A 12,160-nucleotide genomic window follows, 5' to 3' on the forward strand; every position below is an offset into this window, starting at 1 on the left:
AGAGTTTAGATGTCTCTTGTATTCTACATATATGCTATATTGTATACATCAGAGTTTAGATGTCTCTTGTATTCTACATATATGCTATATTGTTTACATCAGAGTTTAGATGTCTCTTGTATTCTCCATATATGCTATATTGTATACATCAGAGTTTGGATGTCTCTTGTATTCTACATATATGCTATATTGTTTACATCAGAGTTTAGATGTCTCTTGTATTCTCCATATATGCTATATTGTATACATCAGAGTTAAATGTCTCTTGTATTCTACATATATGCCCGAATGTACACACCTGAGTTTAGGTGTCTCTTGTATTCTACACTCATGCTATATTGTATACATCAGAGTTTAGATGTCTCTTGTATTCTACATATATGCTATATTGTATACATCAGAGTTTAGGTGGCTCTTGTATTCTACATCTATGCTATATTGGGTGGCTCTTGTATTCTACATACATATTATATTTAACTATCTGAGTTTAGGCGGCAATTGTATTCAACAATTGTGTTATGTTGTGCTGTCAGTATAGCATTTATTGTACATATATGCAATATTGTATTAACGGGATCTTGTGGTCAGTCTCGGTGACTTGGTTGGTGGATGTCGTCGTATCCCAATTGCGTTGAACGATGCTCATGAAGTCAATCACTGGATTGTATGGTCCAGACTCTATTATTTAAAGACCGTCGTCGTATAGCTGGAATATTGCTGTGTGCGGCGTTAAACAACAAACAAACAAACAAACAAACATATACACTGTGTTGTACACATCAGAGTTAGGGTAGCAGGTGTTCTGTGTACTTCAAGAGACATGTCATCAAGGAGAAGGTGTTAGATTAGTATCAGAGTTTGGGTGGCTCTCGTACTCTTGGGATATGCTATACAATACACATCAGAGTTAAGGAGGGTCTTTATATATTCTTTATATATGGTATTTTGTACAAGTCTTTGATGGAATATTGTATTCTACCCACCATGATATTGTTTGAATATTCCTGGAAGTGGCGTAAAACCATACTCACTCACCCTTGTATCCGTCAAAAAGCTCTATGTTTCATATCAGTGAGTGCCTGAGTGAGTTGTGTTTAACGCCGCTTTTAACAGTATTCCAGTTATATCACAGCGTGTCATCTTAATGTGGGAGGAAAGCCCGAAGTGATGCAGGTCTCAGACGTTTACCACTTCGGTGAAACCCACGAGCACGGGTATGGTGCTGACAAACCTAGAAACATAATCGGGGTGAACCGGTATTCGAACCCACAATCATAGGTTTCTGGCGTGTCCAGGGGACGCAACTCTGCGAACGAATCGCGGCGCTTTAGACGACTGGGCCACCCGTGCCCCCTGTTTCATATCAAAGTTTAGATAGCTCTTGTATTCTACATATATGTTGTACATATCTGAGGCCCATTTCCGGTGTCCCCCGCCGTGATATTGTTGGTGTCACAAAACAGAAGATGAAACAGCATTTGCTCTCGGTATGATAATATCTATTGATGTAAAAGATAGCTGACATACAGACACACTTCAATGGCAGTTTTATGAATAATAAAGAACGCTAGACTGACACAAACACCAGATGCGAAAAGTCGTCAGATATGCGTGCAGTATTGCAAGATTAAACATGTTGAAGTTTATGAAATTTGATGATGTTCATCACAGAGTTGACACAGTCACCAAGTCTGCATCTGTTGTTTCCTGTGGAGTCCCCTCTGGAATCCCTACCCATGCATGTTGAATCATTATTCTTCCTTATTGAATCATTACCATTCTTTGTTGAATCCCTACCCTTCCCTATGGAATCCACACCCTTCCTTGTTGAATCCACATCCTTCCCATGTTTCCCCAGCCGACCCCCTCTCCATATACACGTGGGCCACAACAATGTCGTCCTCCACACTGACCAGGTCTTTCACCTGGAGTCGTAGAGCGCGAGCCACCTGGTCAACCGCTTGCCATAGGGCGTGTGCCACCCTTGCTGGCGTTTTGTCTCGTATAGTCGTTTTTGTTTCTCGTCCCATTCCAGCTGTCGCCTCCTTACTCCCTGTTCCATAGCTTCATATCCAGAAGACTCGTCCTGCTTCTGGGCGACAGGCACATTTAGGGTGGCCAAGCTCGGGATGTAAGGCTGAAGGTCCAGTTCCCACTCAAGGCTGTGATCATACGCTGATGGTTCAACGTATCCCGTGATGACGTCACCATCGCTTTCTCTCTTCCCATAACCCACGTGCCAGCCCTGCTGACGTTTGCGGTATGTTGGGCGCCAGCCTTGGAACAGTGTATTGTAGATGTCATTTAGAGACACCTCTCTAGGCGACGCATCGTATTCATTTTGAGAGGCGTAGTCTGCATTCCAGCCCTGTTGCCGTTTACCATAATCCGAGTGCCATCCTTGTTGCCGTTTACCATAATCCGAGTGCCATCCTTGTTGCCGTTTACCATAATCCGAGTGCCATCCTTGCTGCCGTTTTCCGTAGTCAGTGTACCAACCTTGTTGCCGTTTATCGTAAGAGGTGTATCGCTGTCTGCCGTTGTCGACGGGCCAGCTTTGCTGTCGCTTAAGGCCCGGAGCATCTCTCTTCCAGGGCAGCGTCTGGGGGTCGGGGCGGTACAGCAGGTCCCAGATCAGATCCCCGAGTTCTGAGTCGCTGGGGGTGAGGTCCTCGTCACTGTGGCGGAGATATTCGTCGATGAAGTCGTATGAGGGGGAGTAAGCGAGGGGATCACTTCCGCCGTACTCACCTGAAGAAGAAAACACCAAGTTGGGTAAATTGAATGTATGCACTACAAAGGAGAAAAAACATACGAACTATGAAACGAAAAAATTTGCTACACTTCTGTAAGATATATCAAATAACTGGTTATAAGACGGATACAAAATTTGGTTGTGAAATCAAATTGTCATTGGTAGATGTATGTGTGAATTTTGAATTTAATTTAATCTCTCACTATATTAGGAGCGTGGCCAAGGATAACACTTCACATACATGTTATAATGCTGTTCTACAACGTTCCCGTGATTCTGACCAGCTGATCAAGTTGGTAAAGCAACTGATACATGGATCCCCGTGTGGAGCCTTGTCCTTACACCCTTACATTTAGATAGATCCTCGTGTGGAGCCTTGTCCTTACACCCTTACATTTAGATAGATCCTCGTGTGGAGCCTTGTCCTTACACCCTTACATTTACATAGATCCCCGTGTGGAGCCTTGTCCTTACACCCTTACATTTACATAGATCCCCGTGTGGAGCCATGTCCTTACACCCTTACATTTAGATAGATCCTCGTGTGGAGCCTTGTCCTTACACCCTTACATTTAGATAGATCCCCGTGTGGAGCCTTGTCCTTACATCCTTACATTTAGATAGATCCCCGTGTGGAGCCTTGTCCTTACACCCTTACATTTAGATAGATCCTCGTGTGGAGCCTTGTCCTTACACCCTTACATTTAGATATATCCCCGTGTGGAGCCATGTCCTTACACCCTTACATTTAGATAGATCCCCGTGTGGAGCCTTGTCCTTACACCCTTACATTTAGATAGATCCTCGTGTGGAACCTTGTCCTTACACCCTTACATTTAGATAGATCCCCGTGTGGAGTCTGGTCCTTACACCCTTACATTTAGAGGGATCCCCGTGTGGAGCCGTGTCCTTACACCCTTACATTTAGATAGATCCTCGTGTGGAACCTTGTCCTTACACCCTTATATGTAGATAGATCCCCGTGTGGAGCCTTCTCCTTACACCCTTACATTTAGATAGATCCTCGTGTGGAGCCTTGTCCTAACAACCTTAAATTTAGAGGGATCCCCGTGTGGAGCCTTGTCCTTACACCCTTACATTTAGATAGATCCCCGTGTGGAGCCTTGTCCTAACACCCTTACATTTAGATAGATCCCCGTGTGGAGCCTTCTCCTTACACCCTTACATTTAGATAGATCCCCGTGTGGAGCCATGTCCTAACACCCTTACATTTAGATAGATCCCCGTGTGGAGCCTTGTCCTTACACCCTTACATTTAGATAGATCCCCGTGTGGAGCCTTGTCCTTACACCCTTACATTAAGATAGATCCCCGTGTGGAGCCTTGTCCTTACACCCTTATATTTATAGGGATCCTCGTGTGGAGCCATGTCCTTACACCCTTACATTTAGATAGATCCTCGTGTGGGGCCGTGTCCTTACACCCTTACATTTAGATAGATCCCCGTGTGGAGCCTTGTCCTTACACCCTTACATTTAGATAGATCCCCGTGTGGAGCCTTGTCCTTACACCCTTATATGTAGATAGATCCCCGTGTGGAGCCTTGTCCTAACACCTTACATTTAGATATATCCCCGTGTGGAGCCTTGTCCTTACACCCTTACATTTAGATAGATCCTCGTGTGGAGCCTTGTCCTTACACCCTTACATTTAGATAGATCCCCGTGTGGAGCCTTGTCCTTACACCCTTACATTTAGATAGATCCCCGTGTGGAGCCTTGTCCTTACACCCTTATATTTATAGGGATCCTCGTGTGGAGCCTTGTCCTTACACCCTTATATTTATAGGGATCCCCGTGTGGAGCCTTGTCCTTACACCCTTACATTAAGATAGATCCCCGTGTGGAGCCTTGTCCTTACACCCTTACATTTAGATAGATCCCCGTGTGGAGCCTTGTCCTTACACCCTTATATTTATAGGGATCCTCGTGTGGAGCCTTGTCCTTACACCCTTACATTTAGATAGATCCCCGTGTGGAGCCTTGTCCTTACACCCTTACATTTAGATAGATCCCCGTGTGGAGTCTGGTCCTTACACCCTTACATTTAGATAGATCCCCGTGTGGAGCCTTGTCCTTACACCCTTACATTTAGATAGATCCTCGTGTGGAGCCTTGTCCTTACACCCTTACATTTAGATAGATCCCCGTGTGGAGCCTTGTCCTTACACCCTTACATTTAGATAGATCCTCGTGTGGAGCCTTGTCCTTACACCCTTAAATTTAGAGGGATCCCCGTGTGGAGCCTTGTCCTTACACCCTTACATTTAGATAGATCCTCGTGTGGAGCCTTGTCCTAACACCCTTACATTTAGATAGATCCCCGTGTGGAGCCTTCTCCTTACACCCTTACATTTAGATAGATCCCCGTGTGGAGCCATGTCCTAACACCCTTACATTTAGATAGATCCTCGTGTGGAGCCATGTCCTTACACCCTTACATTTAGATAGATCCTCGTGTGGAGCCGTGTCCTTACACCCTTACATTTAGATAGATCCCCGTGTGGAGCCATGTCCTTACACCCTTACATTTAGATAGATCCTCGTGTGGAGCCTTGTCCTTACACCCTTACATTTAGATAGATCCCCGTGTGGAGCCTTGTCCTTACACCCTTACATTAAGATAGATCCTCGTGTGGAGCCTTGTCCTTACACCCTTATATTTATAGGGATCCTCGTGTGGAGCCATGTCCTTACACCCTTACATTTAGATAGATCCTCGTGTGGGGCCGTGTCCTTACACCCTTACATTTAGATAGATCCCCGTGTGGAGCCTTGTCCTTACACCCTTACATTTAGATAGATCCCCGTGTGGAGCCTTGTCCTTACACCCTTATATGTAGATAGATCCCCGTGTGGAGCCTTGTCCTTACACCCTTACATTTAGATAGATCCTCGTGTGAAGCCTTGTCCTAACACCTTACATTTAGATAGATCCCCGTGTGGAGCCTTGTCCTTACACCCTTACATTTAGATAGATCCTCGTGTGGAGCCTTGTCCTTACACCCTTACATTTAGATAGATCCCCGTGTGGAGCCTTGTCCTTACACCCTTACATTTAGATAGATCCCCGTGTGGAGCCTTGTCCTTACCCCCTTACATTTAGATAGATCCCCGTGTGGAGCCTTGTCCTTACACCCTTACATTTAGATAGATCCCCGCGTGGAGCCTTGTCCTTACACCCTTACATTTAGATAGATCCCCGTGTGAAGCCTTGTCCTTACATCCTTACATTTAGATAGATCCCCGTGTGAAGCCTTGTCCATACACCCTTACATTTAGATAGATCCCCGTGTGGAGCCTTGTCCTTACACCCTTACATTTAGATAGATCCCTGTGTGGAGCCTTGTCCTTACATCCTTACATTTAGATAGATCCTCGTGTGGAGCCTTGTCCTTACACCCTTACATTAAGATATATCCCCGTGTGGAGCCTTGTCCTTACACCCTTACATTTAGATAGATCCCCGTGTGGAGCCTTGTCCTTAAACCCTTACATTTAGATAGATCCCCGTGTGGAGCCTTGTCCTTACACCCTTACATTTAGATAGATCCTCGTGTGGAGCCGTGTCCTTACACCCTTACATTTAGATAGATCCTCGTGTGGAGCCTTGTCCTTACACCCTTACATTTAGATAGATCCCCGTGTGGAGCCTTGTCCTTACACCCTTACATTTAGATAGATCCCCGTGTGGAGCCTTGTCCTTACACCCTTACATTTAGATAGATCCCCGTGTGGAGCCTTGTCCTTACACCCTTACATTAAGATAGATCCCCGTGTGGAGCCTTGTCCTTACACCCTTATATTTATAGGGATCCTCGTGTGGAGCCATGTCCTTACACCCTTACATTTAGATAGATCCTCGTGTGGGGCCGTGTCCTTACACCCTTACATTTAGATAGATCCCCGTGTGGAGCCTTGTCCTTACACCCTTACATTTAGATAGATCCCCGTGTGGAGCCTTGTCCTTACACCCTTATATGTAGATAGATCCCCGTGTGGAGCCTTGTCCTAACACCTTACATTTAGATATATCCCCGTGAGGAGCCTTGTCCTTACACCCTTACATTTAGATAGATCCTCGTGTGGAGCCTTGTCCTTACACCCTTACATTTAGATAGATCCCCGTGTGGAGCCTTGTCCTTACACCCTTACATTTAGATAGATCCCCGTGTGGAGCCTTGTCCTTACACCCTTATATTTATAGGGATCCTCGTGTGGAGCCTTGTCCTTACACCCTTATATTTATAGGGATCCCCGTGTGGAGCCTTGTCCTTACACCCTTACATTAAGATAGATCCCCGTGTGGAGCCTTGTCCTTACACCCTTACATTTAGATAGATCCCCGTGTGGAGCCTTGTCCTTACACCCTTATATTTATAGGGATCCTCGTGTGGAGCCTTGTCCTTACACCCTTACATTTAGATAGATCCCCGTGTGGAGCCTTGTCCTTACACCCTTACATTTAGATAGATCCCCGTGTGGAGTCTGGTCCTTACACCCTTACATTTAGATAGATCCCCGTGTGGAGCCTTGTCCTTACACCCTTACATTTAGATAGATCCTCGTGTGGAGCCTTGTCCTTACACCCTTACATTTAGATAGATCCCCGTGTGGAGCCTTGTCCTTACACCCTTACATTTAGATAGATCCTCGTGTGGAGCCTTGTCCTTACACCCTTAAATTTAGAGGGATCCCCGTGTGGAGCCTTGTCCTTACACCCTTACATTTAGATAGATCCTCGTGTGGAGCCTTGTCCTAACACCCTTACATTTAGATAGATCCCCGTGTGGAGCCTTCTCCTTACACCCTTACATTTAGATAGATCCCCGTGTGGAGCCATGTCCTAACACCCTTACATTTAGATAGATCCTCGTGTGGAGCCTTCTCCTTACACCCTTACATTTAGATAGATCCCCGTGTGGAGCCATGTCCTTACACCCTTACATTTAGATAGATCCTCGTGTGGAGCCGTGTCCTTACACCCTTACATTTAGATAGATCCCCGTGTGGAGCCATGTCCTTACACCCTTACATTTAGATAGATCCTCGTGTGGAGCCTTGTCCTTACACCCTTACATTTAGATAGATCCCCGTGTGGAGCCTTGTCCTTACACCCTTACATTAAGATAGATCCTCGTGTGGAGCCTTGTCCTTACACCCTTATATTTATAGGGATCCTCGTGTGGAGCCATGTCCTTACACCCTTACATTTAGATAGATCCTCGTGTGGGGCCGTGTCCTTACACCCTTACATTTAGATAGATCCCCGTGTGGAGCCTTGTCCTTACACCCTTACATTTAGATAGATCCCCGTGTGGAGCCTTGTCCTTACACCCTTATATGTAGATAGATCCCCGTGTGGAGCCTTGTCCTTACACCCTTACATTTAGATAGATCCTCGTGTGAAGCCTTGTCCTAACACCTTACATTTAGATAGATCCCCGTGTGGAGCCTTGTCCTTACACCCTTACATTTAGATAGATCCTCGTGTGGAGCCTTGTCCTTACACCCTTACATTTACATAGATCCCCGTGTGGAGCCTTGTCCTTACACCCTTACATTTAGATAGATCCCCGTGTGGAGCCTTGTCCTTACCCCCTTACATTTAGATAGATCCCCGTGTGGAGCCTTGTCCTTACACCCTTACATTTAGATAGATCCCCGCGTGGAGCCTTGTCCTTACACCCTTACATTTAGATAGATCCGCGTGTGAAGCCTTGTCCTTACATCCTTACATTTAGATAGATCCCCGTGTGAAGCCTTGTCCATACACCCTTACATTTAGATAGATCCCCGTGTGGAGCCTTGTCCTTACACCCTTACATTTAGATAGATCCCTGTGTGGAGCCTTGTCCTTACATCCTTACATTTAGATAGATCCTCGTGTGGAGCCTTGTCCTTACACCCTTACATTAAGATATATCCCCGTGTGGAGCCTTGTCCTTACACCCTTACATTTAGATAGATCCCCGTGTGGAGCCTTGTCCTTAAACCCTTACATTTAGATAGATCCCCGTGTGGAGCCTTGTCCTTACACCCTTACATTTAGATAGATCCTCGTGTGGAGCCGTGTCCTTACACCCTTACATTTAGATAGATCCTCGTGTGGAGCCTTGTCCTTACACCCTTACATTTAGATAGATCCCCGTGTGGAGCCTTGTCCTTACACCCTTACATTTAGATAGATCCCCGTGTGGAGCCTTGTCCTAACACCCTTACATTTAGATATATCCCCGTGTGGAGCCTTGTCCTTACACCCTTACATTTAGATAGATCCCCGTGTGGAGCCTTGTCCTTACACCCTTACATTTAGATAGATCCCCGTGTGGAGCCTTGTCCTTACACCCTTACATTTAGATAGATCCCCGTGTGGAGCCTTGTCCTTACACCCTTACATTTAGATAGATCCCCGTGTGGAGCCTTGTCCTTACACCCTTACATTTAGATAGACACCCGTGTGGAGCCTTGTCCTTACCCCCTTACATTTAGATAGATCCCCGTGTGGAGCCTTGTCCTTACACCCTTACATTTAGATAGATCCCCGTGTGGAGCCTTGTCCTTACCCCCTTACATTTATAGGGATCCCCGTGTGGAGCCTTGTCCTTACACCCTTACATTTAGATAGATCCTCGTGTGGAGCCTTGTCCTTACACCCTTACATTTTGAGGGATCCCCGTGTGGAGCCTTGTCCTAACATCCTTACATTTAGATGGATCCCCGTGGGTTCTCTTGGATTCATATATGAATATATGTATATATTTTAGATATTTACGTCTACATGGATCCCCGTGTGGAGCCTTGGTTTTAGATATTTACATGGATCCCTGCGTCGAGCCTTGGTTTTAGATATTTACGTCCACATGGATAAGCGTGTGAAGACTTGGTCTCACCCAATCACTTGCAAGTGATTCCAAGTGTAGAGCCTTGCCCTTGGCTTCGATAGAGACTCATTCACGCTGTCGACATTAATACCACGAAAAGTCGTAGGTGTCTAGTTTTCCGACTCATAAGACCATTTCTATCTCTTCTCCTTGTGACGTTGACTGCCTCCTTGGTCTAGTGGTAGAGCGTCCGTCCGGATAGAGTAAGGTCGGCGGATCGATCATACGAAAAGGCATTTAGAGAGGGTACTTGCAATTGTAACCCTGTCCACGCTATATTAGTGCAGTAATCTTGAACGCGACGTATCCCCATTTTACTGACCCTCACCTCACCTCCTTCTGACGTCCCCATGATAATCCACACAATCCCCATAATTGATGGAGAATGTCTCGCCCTTCAGCAATTGATGAGCATTCGAAATGCGCCATTTCTATCAACAGTTTCAGTGAATTGATTTGTGATTCGGTGACGTACAGATGGATGATTGAGTTCGTAAGTCTCTGTGTGTGTATGAGCTGGAGCTTGTCTCAGTGACCAACTTTATATTTCTAAACAATGAACTCTTAGAACCGTGAATGTCTATACAATGAACTCTTAGAACGGTCAATGTCTATACAATGAACTCTTAGAACCGTGAATGTCTAAACTATGAACTCTTAGAACCGTGAATGTCTATACAATGAACTCTTAGAACGGCCAATGTCTTAACGATGAACTCTTAGAACCGTCAATGTCTAAACTATGAACTCTTAGAACCGTTAATGTCTAAACAATGAACTCTTAGAACCGCCAATGTCTAAGCTATGAACTCTTAGAACCGTTAATGTCTAAACTATGAACTCTTAAAACCGTCAATATCTGAACTATGCGCTCTTAGAACCGTTAATGACTAAACTATGAACTCTTAGAACCGTCAATATCTGAACTATGAACTCTTAGAACCGTTAATGTCTAAAGTATGAACTCTTAGAACCGTCAATATCTGAACTATGAACTCTTAGAACCGTTAATGTCTAAACTATGAACTCTTAGAACCGCCAATATCTGAACTATGAACTCTTAGAACCGTTAATGTCTAAACTATGAACTCTTAAAACCGTCAATATCTGAACTATGAACTCTTAGAACCGTTAATGTCTAAAGTATGAACTCTTAGAACCGTCAATATCTGAACTATGAACTCTTAGAACCGTTAATGTCTAAAGTATGAACTCTTAGAACCGTCAATATCTGAACTATGAACTCTTAGAACCGTTAATGTCTAAAGTATGAACTCTTAGAACCGTCAATATCTGAACTATGAACTCTTAGAACCGTTAATGTCTAAACTATGAACTCTTAGAACCGTCAATATCTGAACTATGAACTCTTAGAACCGTTAATGTCTAAACTATGAACTCTTAGAACCGTCAATATCTGAACTATGAACTATTAGAACCGTTAATGTCTAAACTATGAACTCTTAGAACCGTCAATATCTGAACTATGAACTCTTAGAACCGTTAATGTCTAAAGTATGAACTCTTAGAACCATCAATTTCTGAACTATGAACTCTTAGAACCGTTAATGTCTAAACTATGAACTCTTAGAACCATCAATTTCTGAACTATGAACTCTTAGAACCGTAAATGTCTAAACTATGAACTCTTAGAACCGTCAATATCTGAACTATGAACTCTTAGAACCGTTAATGTCTAAAGTATGAACTCTTAGAACCGTCAATATCTGAACTATGAACTCTTAGAACCGTTAATGTCTAAACTATGAACTCTTAGAACCGTCAATATCTGAACTATGAACTCTTAGAACCGTTAATGTCTGAAGTATGAACTCTTAGAACCGTCAATATCTGAACTATGAACTCTTAGAACCGTTAATGTCTAAAGTATGAACTCTTAGAACCGTCAATTTCTGAACTATGAACTCTTAGAACCGTTAATGTCTAAAGTATGAACTCTTAGAACCGTCAATATCTGAACTATGAACTCTTAGAACCGTTAATGTCTAAAGTATGAACTCTTAGAACCGTCAATATCTGAACTATGAACTCTTAGAACCGTTAATGTCTGAAGTATGAACTCTTAGAACCGTCAATATCTGAACTATGAACTCTTAGAACCGTTAATGTCTAAAGTATGAACTCTTAGAACCGTCAATATCTGAACTATGAACTCTTAGAACCGTTAATGTCTAAACTATGAACTCTTAGAACCGTCAATATCTGAACTATGAACTCTTAGAACCGTTAATGTCTAAAGTATGAACTCTTAGAACCGTCAATATCTGAACTATGAACTCTTAGAACCGTTAATGTCTAAAGTATGAACTCTTAGAACTCTCAATATCTGAACTATGAACTCTTAGAACCGTTAATGTCTAAAGTATGAACTCTTAGAACCGTCAATATCTGAACTATGAACTCTTAGAACCGTTAATGTCTGAAGTATGAACTCTTAGAACCGTCAATATCTGAACTATGAACTCTTAGAACCGTTAATG

General features: G+C 43.8%; 1 protein-coding gene across 1 annotated transcript in view; it reads right to left on the minus strand.

The window, feature by feature from the left end:
- Nucleotides 1-1,248: 1,248 nt before the first annotated feature.
- The window catches only part of LOC124149760, a 44,274-nt gene continuing 33,362 nt past the window's right edge, over nucleotides 1,249-12,160 (minus strand). The window contains exon 2 of the mRNA XM_046521535.2: nucleotides 1,249-2,751. Within this exon, the coding sequence (XP_046377491.2) occupies nucleotides 1,922-2,751 (830 nt within the window). The 3' untranslated portion in view covers nucleotides 1,249-1,921. The remainder of the gene's footprint in view (nucleotides 2,752-12,160) is intronic.

The sequence above is a fragment of the Haliotis rufescens genome, unplaced genomic scaffold, assembly GCF_023055435.1.
Source record: "Haliotis rufescens isolate VD_foot unplaced genomic scaffold, xgHalRufe1.0.p SCAF_6, whole genome shotgun sequence".
NCBI lineage: Eukaryota > Metazoa > Mollusca > Gastropoda > Lepetellida > Haliotidae > Haliotis > Haliotis rufescens.